Here is a 20,017-nt window from a genome sequence, read left to right on the forward strand (position 1 = left end):
TTCCATTGCGATTTTTACCGGTTTACACTTCGTATTTTCGTTTTATGGGAAAAACCACAAAAGGGATTAAAAGTCAGTTGGTCGCGATTTTTGGTTCCAAACGAAGAACGAGAAACCGTTATTTATTAAAAACGAAAAAGGAGACAACGTCCGCCCACGTCCGTTTTCCCGTTTTGGATCTAAAACGAGAAACGAGTGTTTTCGTTTTATGGTTTTTACGGTAAAAGAGACGATCAAAAAGTATACGGACCCAATTATATGTTTTCCCTTGTGGACCAACGTAGCTATTACATGTTTTGCTGTGAGACTGGGTTGGCTTAGATTAGATGAGCTTTACTTGATCTCAGGGAGTCGATGCTGCAGTTTTTCATTCCAGGTTTTATCAGATGACGTCTAATATTTTCTAGTTGAGGTTCCTCACTGAGACGACTTGTTCCTCTTGTCTGTTTGAAATGGTGATGAATGAAATACTGCTCAGTGTTGTTCACACTAAAGAAGCACTTCCAAGGTTTCATCAGTCTCTCTGACATTTTACAGTGTGAACAACTCATGGATTCATGAAAAATAGTTATGACATCATCTGCAAAGACAAGAATAATTAATGTGAGCCCGAAATCTGGAGTATGATACAGATGAGAGTCCATGAACTAAAGTGGACATTCAGACTATTTAGTGTTGAAACATCGATCAATTAGACGATGAACAGAAAATGAATCAACATGAACGTTGATAATCAGATGATGACTAAACTCTTTTATCAAGCAAATATGTCAACATGTTCTCTCTCTCTCTCTCTCTCTCTCTCTCTCTCTCTCTCTCTCTCAGGTGTCCACATTTACCAGTTCATGGTCGGCTGTGAATGGGATGATGACACCAACAAGGTCAAGGGTTATAATCAGCATGGTTATGATGGAGAAGACTTCATATCATTTGACCTGGAGACAGAGCAATGGGTTGCTCCAAAACAGCAGCATGTCATCACCAAACAGAAGTTAGATCATAACAGAGCTGATATAGCATACTGGAAGAACTACCTGACTCATTTGTGTCCCGAGTCGCTGAAGAAGTTTGTGAACTACGGGAGGAGCTCTCTGATGAGAACCGGTAGGATCACATGATCTAATGTCCTTCCATGGACACGATGCTCATAGACCTTCTGTTGTTTCATAGCAACATGTCAGCAACACACAGAGAACCACTGTGTCTCCGAAATGTCTCCCCCCCTTAACTCCTTCTCTCCTTCACTGCATTCCCTCCCTCACTTCCCCCCTCACAACTGTCCCCACTCTGTCCCTCCAGTCTTTGTCTCAGCTGTGTTTCTGTCCATCTCGCTAGTCTCTTTACTCTCTCACACTGTCCTCCTCCCTTTCTAATCTGTCTGACCCCTCTTCATCTGTTTGTCTCCCTTCTTTAATCAATGAAACTTTAGAGACATTTCATTCTTTTAGTAAACTTAAATACATTATAAATACACTATATCAAAGATGAGTGATATTAATACACATTAAATATTAATAAAGGACCTCTTACCAGTCCCTCTGTTGTGTCTCCAGAGCGTCCCTCAGTGTCTCTCCTCCACAAGACTCCCTCCTCTCCAGTCAGCTGCCACGCTACAGGTTTCTACCCCGACAGCGCCACCCTCTTCTGGAGGAAAGATGGAGAGGAGCTCCATGAGGACGTGGACCTCGGAGAGATCCTCCCCAACCACGACGGGACCTTCCAGATGAGGGTTGACCTGAAACTGTCCTCCGTCCCTACTGAAGACTGGAGGAGGTACGAGTGTGTGTTCCAGCTGTCTGGTGTGGACGAGGACATGGTCACCAAACTGGACAAGACCAGGACCAACACGGGTAGGTCTGAGACCCGGAGCGGTGACGGAGGGACGCACACCTTCACTTTGTTCACTTTGTGTGTTTTGGATTTGGAAAGTTGTGTTTTCTTTCATTTGTTTCATGTTGTTTTAATTGTTGTCATTTTAAGGCTCAGATCAGAATTAAACCACAGCAAGAGTTCTGAACTCTGTTTACTAGTCGACATTAATACACATCTTCTTCTTATCTTCTTCTCTTGTGACCTGCTTCATCTGTTCAGCTTGAGACTCTTTGGTTGTTTTGTGCTCCACAGAGAAACCTGCTGGCATCACATTCATCATCATCATCGCTGCTGTGGCTGTTCTTGGCGTCATCATCGCTGCTGTGGTTGGATTCTTGGTGTCTAAGAGAAATAGGAACGGTGAGAGAGCCAATCAGAGACCAGTGTTGAGGAGCATTTGATTTTAGGCTTTGAGTTGATGCTTTCATCCAGAATGAGACACTGAAGTCACATGATGTCATGATTTCATCACTAGAAGAAGCAAATTCATGTCGTTGTAAGATTTATTATTATGTAAATGTTATTAAATCATATTAGCTTATATTCTTCATATATTATGTTTAGTGCCATTTACCTTTTAGACAATACTACGTTATACAAAACTTGTTTTGCACTCGACAGACACTTAAACGTTGTTAGTTGTTTCTACACATTCTTCAGATAGTCATTTTAAGTTTTAGTGAAGAAAACTGAGATTGTATCTACTGGGAGGAAGCTGTTAGAACACTGACACCAAAATTCTTTTTCCTTTTTAATTCAGCCAAACACTCTTCAACCAAACTCCATTCTTCTACTGAAGGCTCTGAGCTCTCTGAGGAACTGAATCCTAAAGCTTGAAGTCAGCGTCCTGCACACAGTGAGTAGCTCCATGTGGGACATGAACTATTCCCAGCTGCTGCTTCACAAAGCTTCCCTCAGTATGAGCACAAGGAGCTTCTCATGTAAAGACACTCTTTGACTTGTTCTACAACAAAGGTGCAGTTTGGTTCCATGAGACGTGCGATTATTAAGAGAAAGACACACAAAGCTTCACATCAGCTCCTCAGATAAAGTCTGATATTTAAAGCTCTTACACTAACTTCTAGGTACTCACTAAAACATCTTTATCCAAATGGAGTCAAATTAGTTTGTGGTAAATTATTTAGTTTTCTCTTTTATGTTTTATATGTTTCTCTCTTCAAATTAATGGGTGAAATTTCCTCTGGATCAACAACCGATGTCTCCACATTATTCTCCATAAACTGTGAATTTATGGCTTATTCATCTTTCATTTAAACGGTGTGAATCAGGGTTGGTGGACATCTGGAAACTGTGAGGAAACATCAAAAGTGACATTTAATTATTTCGGTTGTTTGGTTTTAATAAAAAGGTTGAATTTCCTCTGATGAAATAAAATGAGGATTATTTTAGGAGACGTTTAAATTAGGGCTGTCAAATGATTAAAAATTTTAATCAAATTAATCAGAATTTTCAGTGGATTAATCATGATTAATCACACCTGAATCCTAACCATTTTTTCTTTCTGAAATGCATACTAAAGATAAATAACAGGACACAGATACATAATTATCATTATTATTATTTTTTACATAAATACATGTTATTGATATTTGATTTTTTAATTCATTTCAGAAAATAATCAAAGCAATGTTATTTGATAAGTCACAGACTGATTTCCCTGCATGGCTCTAGAAGGGTCTCGAGCCTCTGCAGTTTATCCCACTCTGCTGTGAGTTTGTGCTCCTGATGGTTCAGGGCTGCGATGACCAGACATGACCAGACATGTCAACCCTCCCGATGTTTCAAAGCCCCTCCCGAAAATCTCCCGGACCGACCTTTCTCCCGATTTCCACCCGAACAACAATATTGCTGCACCACCCGTCACTGGGCGCGCCGTTTCAGACCGAACAATAATAAAGGTTACACCTTGAAGTCGAGCGCGGCGATTAGAACGACTGGCGCTGCAAAGAAATCCGCTACCACCCCCATTTCAGTGTGAAATATTCCCATACCTGGGAGGATTTAGATCGCATTGGCCTCCCTTCCTCCGCATGTTTCAGAACAGTATTACGGGTCTCTCCGATGGTCTTTCCTTTACCTCAGCGCTGCTCTTAGCCAAGCTCTGCTGGGCGGAGCTTTTTTTCTCTGTTCTGCTGCGCGAGAACGGGTGGGGGGGGGGGGGGGGGGGGGTGCGGGTCTCTTGCGCAAACGACTTGCTGAACCTGACGGCCTGACATATGCCTGCAGGTGGCAGTAATGTGTTGTATAGGATGAAGTGCATTCCCTAGAGGAAGAGGCACTTTACTGACCTGAATAATTTGTCACACTGCGCATGCGTGAAATGCGTCAAAAAAATTGACGTAATTAACAACAAACAGCTAATTAACGCCGTTAACGCGCTATTTTTGACAGCCCTAGTTTAAATCAATGAAAGCATCAAAGTCCTCACAGACGAGTGTGTTCATCTCAAACTATTCCACCAGATTTACTCTTTGATGCTTCTGCTGTTTGGGTTTCTGTAAAAGACACACACACACAAACAGACCAAATATAGACATTAGAACATTTATTTTCCGATTTTGTAAATCTTTTGCTTGTGTTTTTCTTTACATTGAATTTAACAGGCTGAAGAAAATAATAATTTTAGGGTTTTCTGAATAAATCAGAGTATGTTTATTGGTGTCTTTTGATCAGTTTTGAAGTATCATATTATTTAAATTTGGGACACACTGATTGAAATGTACTTGAATATTTCTTACTGCTGTTTAGGATGGAGAGACGTTTTCCTTCTTGGTTTCGTGGGAGTAGAACAGTGAAGCTCTAAATCACTTGTGGTTTTGTAGATGAAGTGGCTCCATTTTCCCTTTTTGTTCCTTTGTCTTGCTGTTCAATAAATGCTCCACTGCTCCAGATGTTTGTGTGTTGTTGTGATTCCATGTGCTTCCCCTCTGTGACTGCAGCCACAATCACATGCATGTTGTTGCTGCCCTTTGACCTCTAAATGTTGTGTTCTTGACTTTACTGCTTTAAAGCATGTGGGAGTCGCTGCAGATGGAAGACTCACATCACCTGACATCATTTCATCATAACAGAATAACATTTCTAAATCCTGAGTCTTATTAGCACATGTTGTGGCTGGAGAATCTACAATAATGTGAATTTTCAGTGTCCTCGGTTGTCTCTAAGGACAAATGGATGAGTCTTTGACCTGTAGACGTCCAACAAAAGAGCACGAAGAGAAAACATTGTTGGAGCAAAGCAGTGATTCTTCAGATATCTGAAGAGGATTTAACTTTTCATTAAACAAGAAACCATGAGACGCCTTGATAAAGACCTTCTTACTCGACTAGTGTAAAACAACAGGACATTTATTAAATATAAATAGTAATTGCAAGTAGCAGAGTTGAAACACATAGAAGTCATGTGATCTGCGAGGTCTGCGTCTCAGCCCTCTGAATGATGTACTTGAGATGACACACACATGTTATGCTTTAAGGTGGAAGGTCTGCACCTTAGTCTCCCAATTCATGACATAAACACACGAGACATGCGTCAAGGCTTCTCCAAGGTCTGCGTCTCCGTCTAGTTGAGAAAACACACACCAGTTACTCCTCCAGGCTTCTCTGCTGGGAGGTCACACACTATGGCGTCCTAAAGTAACAACGCTTCAACTGCTGTGACAATAACATTATTTAGGTTTCTCTCCTGTATAATTTGCTGCTTTGTCAAGTAAGTATATATATATATATAATATTTATTTCTACACTCACCGGCCACTTTATTAGGTACCCCATGCTAGTATTGGGTTGGACCCCCTTTTGCCTTCAGAACTGCCTCAATTCTTCGTGGCATAGATTCAACAAGGTGCTGGAAGCATTCCTCAGGGAGTTTGGTCCATATTGACATGATGGCATCACACAGTTGCCGCAGATTTGTCGGCTGCACATCCATGATGCGAATCTCCCGTTCCACCACATCCCAAAGATGCTCTATTGGATTGAGATCTGGTGATTGTGGAGGCCATTTGAGTACAGCGAACTCATTGTCATGTTCAAGAAACCAGTCTGAGGTGATTCCAGCTTTATGACATGGCGCATTATCCTGCTGAAAGTAGCCATCAGAAGTTGGGTACATTGTGGTCATAAAGGGATGGACATGGTCAGCAACAATACTCAGGTAGGCTGTGGCGTTGCAACGATGCTCAATTGGTACCAAGGGGCCCAAAGAGTGCCAAGAAAATATTCCCCACACCATGACACCACCACCACCAGCCTGAACCGTTGATACAAGGCAGGATGGATCCATGCTTTCATGTTGTAGACGCCAAATTCTGACCCTACCATCCGAATGTCGCAGCAGAAATCGAGACTCATCAGACCAGGCAACGTTTTTCCAATCTTCTATTGTCCAATTTCGATGAGCTTGTGCAAATTGTAGCCTCAGTTTCCTGTTCTTAGCTGAAAGGAGTGGCACCCGGTGTGGTCTTCTGCTGCTGTAGCCCATCTGCCTCAAAGTTCGACGTACTGTGCGTTCAGAGATGCTCTTATGCCCACCTTGGTTGTAACGGGTGGTTATTTGAGTCACTGTTGCCCTTCTATCAGCTCGAACCAGTCTGGCCATTCTCCTCTGACCTCTGGCATCAACAAGGCATTTCCGCCCACAGAACTGCCGCTCACTGGATGTTTTTTCTTTTTCGGACCATTCTCTGTAAACCCTAGAGATGGTTGTGCGTGAAAATCCCAGTAGATTAGCAGTTTCTGAAATACTCAGACCAGCCCTTCTGGCACCAACAATCATGCCACGTTCAAAGTCACTCAAATCACCTTTCTTCCCCATACTGATGCTCGGTTTGAACTGCAGGAGATTGTCTTGACAATGTCTACATGCCTAAATGCACTGAGTTGCCGCCATGTGATTGGCTGCTTAGAAATTAAGTGTTAACGAGCAGTTGGACAGGTGTACCTAATAAAGTGGCCGGTGAGTGTATATGTCCATAAGAAGAAATGATACAAGTGATTCATGTTATTTGTGATTGCTCATCATGTGTCTTCCTGCTCTTTGTCCTCAGTTTGCTTCTTTACAAACCTGTTGCACTGGAATCTGTCCGGCAACTGATGACTTTATAACGTCAGGAGGTTCTGTTGCTCTTTTAAATACATCTTCTTATTGATGTATGTACGTATATAATGTTATGCCTACATTATAAAATACTAATATGTATGTATACATTCATATATTTGAACAAATCTTTGCAGGGCCTTTCTACTTTACTATATAAAGAAAATTGTTTATTTCTTCACTGCTAGAATCCTGGGACCTTTAAAGTTGAACTTAAGGTAAAGAAAACAAACATCCTCACAGACCTGTGAAGATTAAGACGTTTAACCTTTTTTCATACAGACCAATAAACTTCCTTTGTCAAAAGTGTTTGTGGTTCTGCCTGGAAACAGATGACATCAGAGCCGTTCTCAAAATGATATCAATCCATTATACATTAAACTATGAATATGTAATCAACCTAAATATATACACGTTTAATTTGCCCTGTGATATGACCCAGTTCATTTAATAATAATAATAAGTATTTAATAGTCATTTAATAGTCAGACTGTGACCAGTCATCAGGAACACGAGAGCTTTGAACATTTTACCCAACAGCTTTAGTTCTGGAAAGATTTGACACTTCCTGTATGTTTTAATCACATTTCATGCCCATCAATAATACAACTAATTGATGTCACCTTCACACCAGCCATCCAAAAAATTGTTTTTCATAGCTGAATTATTATTTGAAAAAATATTTATTGTACTTTGACAACAGGATTTCTTTGAAAGAAATAATGTGGTTGACAGTAAAAGGACTGAAAAACTGAAAGAATAAAAAGGCTTTAAGATCTAATTCTTCCCATTTTCATCAACATGTGACCCCCTCACTGTCAGGTGACGAGGGTGCAGGTTGAAGGGAGGCAGGACTCAAGCGCAGGATCTTCCAAAACAAGTGCTCTTTATTCCAAAAAAACAAAACCGAGGAAAAACGTGCACCAACGAGAACTTGACATCAGACAATGACGCGACAAAGGACAACTGGCACACAAGGCTTAAATACACAAGGGAGGTGCAGGTGATTGGACACAGGTGGAAGCAATCAGGCAATCACAGGACAGGAAGTGAAGCTCACCCAGAGACACGAGACACAAGAAAGCTACAAAATAAGACAAGCAGACCCAAACCGTGACAGAACCCCCCCTTCAAGGACCGAATTCCAGACGGTCCTAAAGGAGGGTGGAACCCAGAAAAACAGACAAGGGAGGGAGGGCGGGGAACCCGACAACCCCCGGCCGCCCAGGGGACTTCAAGGGTCGGCGGCACGGTGTCGGGTCCCTCCGGGCGGGGTGACGGCCGGACCTCGGGATCTCGGGGGGGCCGGCCGCTACGACGGCCGGACCTCGGGGTCTCGGGGGGCCGGCCGCTACGGCGACCGGGCTTCAGGGTTTCGGGGGGCCGGCCGCTATGGCGACCGGGCTTCAGGGTCTCGGGGGGCGCCGAGCTGTGCGGCTCCGGCGTCGTCGTGGCGGGGGGCGCCGAGCTGTGAGGCTCCGGCTGCATGGCGGGGGGCTCCGGCCCAACCCGACCCCAGTCTCGGGGGCCCGAGAATGCCCGGTGGTGACCTCCCCTGAGGTCAGCGTGGGGTGGCGGGAGCGGCGAGGACGGTGACCGGAACGCTGCCCGGAGCCTGCTGGCGAGCCGGGGTTGGCGTTGCGCCGGGCGGCCTGCTGCATGCTGCGGGGCCCACCAAAGGCCAGACGGGTTCCCAAAAACAGGTTCTTCAGCTCAAACCCTGCTGAGTCCTTAGGTGGTCGCGTCATTCTGTCACAACGGGTGGGTGGAAGCTGGTTGCAGGGAGGACTCAAACGCAGGGGTTTCCGAAACGAAGTGCTCTTTATTCCAACAAAGACCATACGTGCTCCCATGACGAACGACAGTAGACAATGACGCGACAAGGGACAACAGGCACACAGGGCTTAAATACACAAGGGAGGTGCAGGTGATTGGACACAGGTGGAAGCAATCAGGCAATCACAGGACAGGAAGTGAAGCTCACCCAGAGACACGAGACACAAGAAAGCTACAAAATAAGACAAGCAGACCCAAACCGTGACATTAGGAGGGACGGCATCCATCCAACTTTGGATGGAGCTCAACTCATTTCTAAGAACCTGACCCAGTTTCCTAATGGACTTAATCCATGACCCAGAGTTCAGACCAGGAAGCAGAGTCGCAGTCTTACACACTTCTCTGCGCTTCATTCTGAGCAGTCACTCAGCGTAATTAACTCTATAGAAACTGTTTCTGCCCCACGGACACTGTTATTTAAGTTAAAGGTAAACAACCGATTTATATTTAATAACTTAATCGAAGTTAAATGTAACAATACAACTGTGCAACAAACTAGGAGAATTAAAGGGGGACTTTTGAATATTAGATCTCTGTGCTCTAAAGCTGTTTTAGTAAATGAACTAATATCTGACAACCATGTTGATATTTTCTGTCTTACTGAAACATGGTTATCGGATGGGGAGTACTAGCTTAAACGAAGCGACTCCTCCAAGTCATGTTAATACTCATATCCCCCGAGGCACAGGCCGAGGGGGTGGAGTGGCAGCTATTTATGACTCCTGCCTTTTAATAAACCTTAAACCTAAACTGGATTATAACTCATTTGAAAGTCTGACTTTCAGTCTTTCACAACCAACCTGGAAAATAATCCAGCCGGTTCTCTTTGTAATAGTGTACAGGGCCCCAGGTCCTTATTCTGAATTTTTATGTGAATTTTCATAGTTCTTAACGAGTTTGGTCCTTAAAACGGACAAGGTAATTATTCTGGGTGACTTTAACATTCATGTGGATGTTATCAACTGCAAACCCTTCTACTCCCCCCGTGAGTTCGCTTCATTCATCCTGGTCGGTGTTTACATGCCGCCGGCGGGCAACGTGCACGAGGCACAGCGGACACTCGCCGACCAGATACGGCGTGTGGAGCGGACCAACCCGGACTCTTTGGTTATTGTCCTCGGTGACTTCAACAAAGGAAACCTCAGCCATGAACTTCCGAAGTTCAAACAATTTATTAAATGCGCGACCAGAGAGGAGAACACACTGGACCACTGCTACACTACAGCAAGCAGGGCTTATCACGCCGTCCCTCGTGCTGCGCTGGGACACTCCGACCACGTCATGGTCCACCTGATTCCTGCATACAGGCAGAAACTAAAGCTCTGTAAACCTGTGGTGAGGGAATCCAAGAAGTGGACCAGCGAGGCTCTAGAGGATCTTCGGGCGTGTTTTGACTGCACAGACTGGGATGGTTTCAAGACTGCTTCTGACAATCTGGATTAGTTCACAGAGGCTGTAACTTCCTACATCGGCTTCTGTGAGGACATCTGTGTACCATCATGCACCAGGGTGAGTTATAACAACGACAAACCCTGGTTCACAGCGGAACTCAGGAAACTACGTCTGCAGAAGGATCAGGCATTTAGGAGTGGGGACAAAGACCTGTACACAGAGTCTAAATACAGGTTTAGCAAGGCGGTGAGAGACGCTAAACGACTGTACTCTGAGAGACTCCAACATCAGTTCTCAGCTAACGACTCTGCTTCGGTTTGGAGAGGCTTTAAACACCTCACGAACTACAAGCCGAAAACCCCCCACTCCATGAATGACCTCCGCCTGGCAGATGAGCTGAACGAGTTCTACTGCAGATTTGAAAGACAATGTCCTGTCTCCATCCCCCACAACTCCACCACCTCCCCCGACCCATCAGGTGCTCACACCTCAGGACTACTCTCCCCTCCCCCACTGCCCCTCTCTGTCTTGGAGAGTGACGTCAATCGGCTCTTCAAAAGACAAAACCCCCGAAAAGCAGCCGGTCCGGACTCAGTCTCTCCCCACACCCTGAAGCATTGTACTGACCAGCTGTCTCCTGTGTTCACCGCCATCTTCAACACCTCCTTGGTGACATGCCACGTCCCAGCCTGCTTCAAGGCCTCCACCATCATCCCTGTTCCCAAGAAGCCCAGGATCACAGGACTGAATGACTACAGGCCCGTCGCACTGACCTCTGTAGTCATGAATCAATTATGTGACTTTCTACAAAACAATGCTTTATTCGAGGAATTCCAGTCAGGATTTCGAGTGCATCAAAGCACAGAAACAGCACTGGTGAAAATTACAAATGATCTTCTACTTGCGTCGGACCAAGGACTTGTCTCTTTTCTTGTATTGCTGGACCTCAGTGCTGCATTTGACACCATCGATCACCGTATCCTGCTGCAGAGACTGGAACACTTGATTGGCATCAAAGGAACTGCACTCAGCTGGTTTAAATCTTATTTATCGGATCGATCCCAGTTTGTGTTTGTGAACGGTGAATCATCAAGGACCACCAATGTTGGTCACGGAGTCCCACAAGGTTCTGTGCTTGGACCGATTCTATTTACCCTGTACATGCTTCCTTTGGGCGACGTTATCAGAAAACACTGCATAAACTTCCATTGTTATGCAGACGATACTCAACGGTATCTATCGATCAAGCAAGAAGACACCAACCAACTTGTTAGACTTCAGGATTGTCTTGGAGACATCAAAACTTGGATGACCTGCAACTTCCTGATGTTAAACTCTGAAAAAACTGAAGTTATCATGATAGTGTGATGTGGAGAGAGAGGACCCAAAAGCGAGATGCAGAAAAAATAATGATCTTTAATCAGAAGGTGGTAACTGAGGGGTAGCCACGAAGGCAGGCACAAAAATGACAACTGAAGTCTTCTCAAGAAATAAACAGAAAGTCTCTTGGGTTAAATGAGGCACTAGAGGTCAGTGGCTGGGAAGAGGCGTTCACTGTCCGTCATTCCGACAAAGTCGGCTGGCCGGGGTGGCGGCTGTTCAGCGGGGGATCCTCCAACTCGGCGGGGCCGGACGCTGAGTCTGGACGGTAAAAAACAAGGCGCAACAGGACACGACTGAGCATAAGAGACGGTGAGTGTGCCTCCTGCTTGGGTAGCGAAATAATCTGACAGAGAACAGAGGAAAAGGGGGGCTAGAAATAGCAGAAATAATTAACAACATAGAGAACAGTGTGAAAGGGGGGGGAGATAATGGGATTCAGCTGATGAGTTGTGGAAACAATGTTTGAGTAACTAAAGACCAGTAGGGGGAGGAAAAGGGACAGGAAGAGCCCAAAACCATGACAGATAGGCCCAGAGCGCCTTCGAAGTCAGCTGTCACGTGATACAGTCTCTATGGATGGAGTTGCTCTGGTATCCAACAGCACCGTCAGAAATCTTGGAGTTCTCTTCGACCAGGATATGTCCTTCAACTCTCATATAAAGAAGACTTCAAGAACTGCCTTTTTTCATCTACGTAATATATCGAAAATTAGGAACTTCCTGTCTCAAAGTGATGCAGAAAAACTAGTTCATGCATTTGTTACTTCTAAACTGGATTACTGTAATTCTTTGTTATCAGGCTGCTCTTGTAAATCGCTTAAACCTCTCCAGCTGATTCAGAATGCTGCAGCACGTGTATTAACAAGAAGTAAGAAATGGGATCATATAACTCCTGTATTAACTTCTCTGCACTTATATATAGTTAGTTATAGTTAGGGCTGGCTCAGGTTAACATGGACCAGCCCTTAGTTAAGCTGCTCTAGGCCTAGACTGCCGGGGGACTTCTTAGGACACACTGAGCCCCTCTCTCACTCTCACTCTCTCCTTCCACAATCATCCATGTTTTATTAATGTACATCACTAATTAAGCTTCTTTCCGGGAGTTTTTTGTGCTTTCTCGCCTAGCAGGTCTCCATCGATCATAGTTTCGTGCGGACCCCGGTTCTGACTCCTGGCATGGCTCTGCTGACACCGGCTGCTGCCATCATCATTACTTTAAATATGATTCATATTACTGTCATCATAAACCAACATCTTTCTGCTACTTGTATCATTTCTGTTAGAGATATTGAATGTATTGTACATCTTTTACATTGTTGATTCTGTACACATGACATCCATTGCAGTCTGTCCATCCCGGGAGAGGGAGCCCTCTGACGTTCTCCCTAAGGTGTCTTCCCTTTTTTCCCCATTGAAGGGTTTTTCCATATTTTGGGGAGTTTTTCCTCTGCCGATGTGAGGGTTTCGGGACAGAGGATGTTGCATGTGTACAGACTGTAAAGCCCTGTGAGGCAAATTTGTAATTTGCGATTTTGGGCTATACAAAATAAAATGACCGACGGTTCGCTGACGTCGGGACGTATGCGTTGCAGCGGCGGAGCAGCGAGTGTAGTCAACTACTGCTGCTAACACACCCCGTCGGACCAGGATTATTTATTTATCTCCGCTCATGAACTTTTTCTCCTCGTTACCCTGGTAACCGCTGTCATGACAGACGGTTGCGTCGATTCTTACTGTGAAAATCTACGTACTTCCGGTTTAGCGGCAACCTCGCATTGGGTGAGGAAAGCTCGACACTGTTTTGGCTCACCCGAGTAGCAAGGCGGGTTGTTAATTCACGGCTCAGATGAGGTGCGCGCCCCGGTCGACCCAGTAGCCTCGAGGCGATGGAGGTGGAACTGCTGGGTGAGGTCCAAGATCTGGGCGGTCAGGGAGTCTATGGTCCGTCTCGCGGAAGATAGGTCCTCTTCGTGTTTGCCCAAGAGGGCTCCCTGAAGTTCGACGGCCTGGTGGAGAGGATTGCCACTCGCCTGGTCCATCTTCTGGTCGGATTATTCTGTTATGATGGAATGATGGGAAACCAGGAGCGAGATGCAGTAGAGAGTCTTTTAATGGTCAAAAGGAAAAACAGTCCTCAATAACGAATAAACTCAAAGTCCTCTGGCGTTGGCCGGAAACATAACAAAAGCAGACAGGGGAAATCAGGAATTTAGGGGCATAAGGATTACTCCCGTGAGGACAGCGTTCGGGGATCCCGGGGTGCTCCCTACCAGCCGGGTCCAGCAGAGAGGTGAAAGCAGATGAGCTGCCGGGGGCGCGCGCCGGTCGGGCACTCTGTGGAAAGGCACAGTCACAAATACGCGGACGGTGAAGGTGCAGGGCAAGACAGGACGAGACGAGTGCTGACGCGTGTGTCTACATTCATGGAATAATCCGACAACAAGACGAGACTAGAGGGAGGGAATAAGAAGCAGGCAAAATCAGGTGGAAGTGGTTTCAGGTGAGACAATGATGAGGACGAGAGGGGAATCAGCTGTGAGGGGTAATGAGGGGAGAGAGAGAGCAAGGGCAGGGGGTGGCCTGAGAGTGCCACAAGAGGGAGACAGGGGACGAAGAGGGAAGAGGAAGCCAGGGGCATGACAAATACAAATGAAAATGGATGTTAATATTTGGAATCAGGCAGTTTTGAGACATGAGACATTTCATTTGAAAGTCTCTTATACAAAACAGACACAAAAGACATTTTTTACAGTCTTAAATGTTCAAGGCTTAAGAACTGGCCAAATTACCTGGTGGCCATCACAGAAATTACTGTCTAACTCATGCATACAGTACCTGATGGTCCCAGAAATACACGGTTGTGTCAACCAGAGTCTTGCCAATAGCCTTGATGTGCATGAATGTGTGAGTGTCCAATGTTACTAGTTTTCCCCCTTCATTTTTGTTTTCTAATATTTTGATATTATACGTACTACTAATCTAGATATTTTAACCTTGGCTGGTCATCATCACTGGTCTGAGAGTAGCTGGGCTTCCTGAGACGGGAGAGGGTGTTGCCTCTGTTGACATACTCAACTCTAGTCTTGAGCTGATTCAGTAAACTGAAGTATCCGCATCCAATTATTTCTCCCTCATCAGTTTTAATCTAAAAAGCTCCCAGGATATTTCTGGGTTATAGCTTTTGCTACTGCTGTACAGTCTTTTCGTGTGGGGTTCAAGCAGTGTCCACACATGGAATCGCCGATGTCTTTCACCATGTGTCTGCGATCTTCTACCTCTGGTCTATCATCATTGTCAATGGCTCTTCTGAGAGACAAATGAACCAAATGCTGTTCTCCTGTGAACTGATTGGACTGGTAAAATACGACATGAGGAACCACTCGTTTTCGGCCTCAGGTAAAGATGTGGCCAAGGTTGATGTTGTTTGATCTGCATTCAAAAACAAAAGTGAGAAGAATATTTGCATCTATTCTGGAAGATTATTGTAATCATTTGAGCTACAAACAACTCAAACATGTACATAAATAGCAGAGCAAAATAAGCTTCTACATCGAAATGCTTACCTCTTTTGCAGCCATTAATAATTTTTCTGCACTGAACGGGTGTTAGAAGATGTCCAATGTCTCCCTCCGTGATGAACTGTAGATCATCTGGTGTTTCCACTCCAAACTTGGACACCAACTGAGCAACAACCGTCTTCAGTCTCTCACCATCTAGTTGTGGCAGCAATGCCTTTATCACACTCTCAATATAATCCATTTATTCGTCTTTTACATGTAACACACAGAATGGTGAACAGCAATCAAGTGAAGACCAAACTTATTGTTTTCATTCAATGGGTAGTAATCAGCAAGACTCTGAATGGTCAGACACTCATAATGAGCAGAATTAGTGATTTATAGACACACCAAGATCCACGACAGGCACTGACCAATACAGCTCTACAACAAAATGCACACATGACTGATTGATCAGGATGAGCACAATTTTTCCAAAGGTGTAGCCAATATCATTTTGGGACACTACAACTGCCATGCCTTTTTTGTACAGTGTACCTGTGTTACAGAAGGTGTTTCAATGGTGTCTTCTGGACAAAGGCCTTTGAGCCTGATAGCCCTCTGAATGCAAATCTGGTATAGTTGGTCATCAAACTTAGTTGCTTCCCCTATTTGAAGCATTGGAGGAACCAAGCTGCCGGAGTGTAAATATGTTTGTAGCAACTGGTGTCTTTCAGCTAAAGTACTGCAGAGGTTTTTAAAGTTATGCATTTTTCTAGCACACTGCTTAAAATAGCTGTGCTTTCTTTCAAAGCGCAATGTCCACAATCTAATAAGTGGACCAAAATGAATGAGCTCATGGTTGTGCACAAGGTAGTGGTGTTTGGCTTTTAGCGACTTTCCTGAAAACAAAGTGCTTTTTGATAGAGGTATTCCTCAATAAGAATCTTGAGATATGCCACTTGGTTGGTATGGATCTGTCAGGCTGTGGTTCGCTGGTGCAGGCGGAAGGAGGCAGGACTCAAGCACAGGATCTTCCAAAACAAGTGCTCTTTATTCCAAAAAACCAAAACCGAGGAAAAACGTGCACCAACGACAACTTGACATCAGACAATGACGCAACAAGGGACATCAGGCACACGGGGCTTAAATACACAAGGGAGGTGCAGGTGATTGGACACAGGTGGAAGCAATCAGGCAATCACAGGACAGGACAGGAAGTGAAGCTCACCCAGAGACACGAGAGACAAGAAAACTACAAAATAAGACAGGAAGAGGACCCAAACCGTGAGAGGATCTTGGGTGCAAATATCAGATCAACAACCTCCCTTAGCTTGAGCAATAACTGCCAAACATCACCTTCAGGTGCAGTTTTGATCCTGTCCCCAATCATTACAGGAAGGAGACGCAAGAGACATGTAAAATGATTGCAGAAATTGACGCTGCACTGAATTTACAAACCATACATTAGTATGGCATTTGGATAAGTTAACGGAAGAAAGGTAAACACAATTTTGAAACGGTTGGAACTAAAAAACATTTTTGCTAACATAAAACACTACAAATAAATTACTGAACTGATAATTAACGCTAGATTTAGTCAGGACAGAGCATGTTCAGAAAAACATTCAACTTACAGGCAATTATCTTGTCTTTTCAGATCCAGTCCTTCAATTGTGTCCCACTCGTTGTTTGTTAAAAAATGTGGCATGAAAAAAAATGTAACCAGCACAAATCCTGTAACTCAATTTAGTACGCTAGTCGTGCAGGGTAACTTGTTATTTCCACTCCAGTACTGTTGTGCTGAGCTGTACGACCATCCTATCCATTGAAATCAGTCACAGAATGGGTGCAGCTGTGCCCAAAAGAGAGTTCAAACGAATACTCCACTTTACAAAAAAGTAACTTGAGATTAACTATTTGCGGTCCATGCACATAAAGTTCAACTTTTCAAGTTCCAACAATCGTATTGATTTAATGTGGTTGCAATTAAGAGCTTTACCATCTAAACTAACCTATTTGCATAATATGGTGTATATTGTGAAATTTGTAAAGAAATATCATCATATGTTGAATAAATAAATACACAGTACACTACTTGCTGACTTTCTACAGTAATTTTTTCTCACATTTTTAATGACTGTGACTATTTGGTTACTGTGTTTTTCTACAGTACACAAATTGTTAATTTGATATTATACAGTTAATTACGGACTTGAATGAATACACAATGAATTACTGTGATTTTACAGTAGTAGTAGTAGTACTGCTCACAAGCACAGTCAAAAACTATTTCACAATTTTTGTTTAATGTGATTTTCTACAGTACCGTTTATATTACCTGTGTTTTATACAGTACAAAATGTATTGCTTTACTTTACAACAGTAACTTTTTTCTTACTGTGATTTACTACAGTACATATTTGGCTACTGTGATGTTCTGCAGTACTTTTATATTTACTGTGTACCAGAGATGGGGACTCGAGTTTGAGACTCGGACTCGAGTGCGACTCGAGTCGCACACACGCGTGACTTCCGACTCGACTCGGACTCGAGCTTTGGGACTCGTGAACAATGTTTCATTTTAGGAAAAATCTGATGAGCTCGCTATACCGCTCCCTCCGTTACCTGCCTACGTAACACGTACATCGACATCTATTGCTGGCTGCGCGCGCGCGGCCACACACGAGAAAGACAGCAGCCGCTGCTGGGTGGCGCTGACGGGGGGGGGGGGGGGGGCTGGGGATGAGGGTCCGACCGACGGTTCGCTGACGTCGGGACGTATGCGTTTACTCTGCGATCTCCTTAAACTGTCTCTGCTCTGCTCACTGAAGCAAAACAATACGTGGACAAGAGCAGCGAGTGTAGTCAACTACTGCTGCTAACACATCCCGTCAGACCAGGCTTATTTATTTATATCCGTTAATGAACTTTTCTCCTCTTGTTACCCTGGTAACCGCTGTCATTAGAAGGTTGCGTCGATTCTTACTGTGAAAATCTACGTACTTCCGGTTTAGCGGCTACGCTTCGTATTTTCATTTTATGGGAAAAACCACAAAAAAACATTAAGTAAAGAGTAAAGGAGGAGTAAAACGTTGTTGGTATGTTTTTTTTTTTTTTACGGTAAAAGGGACGTTGATAAGAGATGGGGACTCGAGTTTGAGACTCGGACTCGAGTGCGACTCGAGTCGCACACACGCGTGACTTCAGACTCGACTCGGACTCGAGCTTTGGGACTCGTGAGCATCTCTGCTGTGTACACAATGTGTTGATGGGATTTACAACAGTACATTTTACTTACTGTGATTTACTACAGTACCTATTTGGCTACTGTAATGTTCTGCAGTACTTTTTTATTTACTGTGTTTTATACAGTACACAATGTGTTGCTGTGATTTACAACAGTAATTTTTAGTTACTGTAATTTACTACAGTACATTTTTGGCTATTGTGATGTTCTGCAGTACTTTATTATTTACTGTGTTTTATACAGTACACAATGTGTTGCTGTGATTTACAACAGTACATTTTACTTACTGTGATTTTCACACTACATTATTGACTACTGTAATCTTTGACTGAATATACAGTAAATTACTGTGAAATGGTTTTACAGTAGCTTACTGCTCACAAACACAGTAAATAACTGTGGATATCACAGCGATTTTTTACAGTGCATCAGTAAGAAAGGAAAACCATACATGCATAGATACCTGGAGGCCACAGGGGTCCTGGGAACTGGAGGCTGATGACAGTGTGATTGACAGGTTGCTTTGGTGAGCCAGCAGCCTGTCCTCTTCTCTGGCTCCATCAGAGACAACATCGCCTACGGGCTCGCTGAATGCTCATTGGATGAGATCCAGGAAGCAGCACGCAAAGCCAACGCACATGACTTCATCATGAAGCTGGAGGAGGGCTACGATGCAGGTGAGCTCTCTTTTTACTGTAAAGCACAGAACACACCATTTGTAGAGCTTGATTAATGATAGAACTGTTTGACTTTCTATTTAATAATATTTAAGCTGCTAAACTCAACATCCATAGAAAAGTTATTGCATCCACACAATTGGCCCCGAAGAGCGAGCTGTGAGCATGAAAGGATGGGTTTATACTGATCCATCGCTCGAGCTGTGGTCAGGCAGCCACAGGTCCTCATTCTGGATGACATAACCATCTCTCTGGACATGACCAGTGAAAACAAGGTACGTCTTCACGTCCCTCAGGGCTTGTATTTTAGACAAGTTCTGTACCATCAATCACTTCTCAGTACTTCTTATGTACAGTAGAGGCAAAGGTACACGACAAGTAGCTACATTTCCATTCATTTTATCTGTGTGGTGATTCCTATTAATGTGTTTAGTGCATCCAGCTCTCAACCATCTACATAACAGCATTGATAATGCAGGAAATTTGCTCATATGAGGCAGTTACTCACCAAGATGTGTTAATCATGACAAACTGTTATTAATGAGCAATTATGAAGTCTGATCCATCGGATGAATTCCTGCTCTTAAACACAAGTTCTCTGCACTCACTGAGTCATATTCATCCTCAGTCTGATGTTGGCTCCTGGAATTTAGACTTCTTGAAACTCTCCCAAATGAGTACGACAGTAATGTAGTAATATTTCTGAAGGAAATGGCCTGGCAAAATAACGTAACGCCTTGTATTATTCTCTTATTCTTTTATTGTTTATTGAGGGGAGGAAACTCAGGCAAAAACTTTGCTTGCAGGTTCTGGGCAGTTCTGTGACTTTGGTTTAGAAAGTCATCAACTGGGAGGTTTTATGCTCCTTTATGTGACGGATTACATCATCATTTGATGATCCTCCACGAGCCAGAAGATCCATCAAAGCTGCTCTTTCTTACTTTGAGGTCACTTTGAGCCACGACACCCCAGAAAGAAGAGACACCTCAAAAC

General features: G+C 43.9%; 1 protein-coding gene across 2 annotated transcripts in view; it reads left to right on the forward strand.

Moving 5' to 3' along the window:
* Positions 1 to 20,017, forward strand: part of LOC134107051 (H-2 class I histocompatibility antigen, Q9 alpha chain-like) — a 66,954-nt gene that overhangs the window by 18,480 nt on the left and 28,457 nt on the right. Inside the window, exons 3-6 of one of the 2 annotated variants that reach the window (XM_062558328.1) lie at positions 826 to 1,104; positions 1,554 to 1,850; positions 2,125 to 2,232; positions 2,633 to 2,949. In XM_062558328.1, coding sequence (XP_062414312.1) covers positions 826 to 1,104; positions 1,554 to 1,850; positions 2,125 to 2,232; positions 2,633 to 2,709 — 761 coding nt within the window. In that variant the 3' untranslated portion in view covers positions 2,710 to 2,949. Of the gene's footprint in view, positions 1 to 825; positions 1,105 to 1,553; positions 1,851 to 2,124; positions 2,233 to 2,632; positions 2,950 to 20,017 lie in introns of those variants that run through there. The other variant, XM_062558329.1, reaches the window with a different exon arrangement.

This window comes from Pungitius pungitius, chromosome 17 (genome assembly GCF_949316345.1).
Source record: "Pungitius pungitius chromosome 17, fPunPun2.1, whole genome shotgun sequence".
Taxonomy (NCBI): Eukaryota; Metazoa; Chordata; class Actinopteri; order Perciformes; family Gasterosteidae; genus Pungitius; species Pungitius pungitius.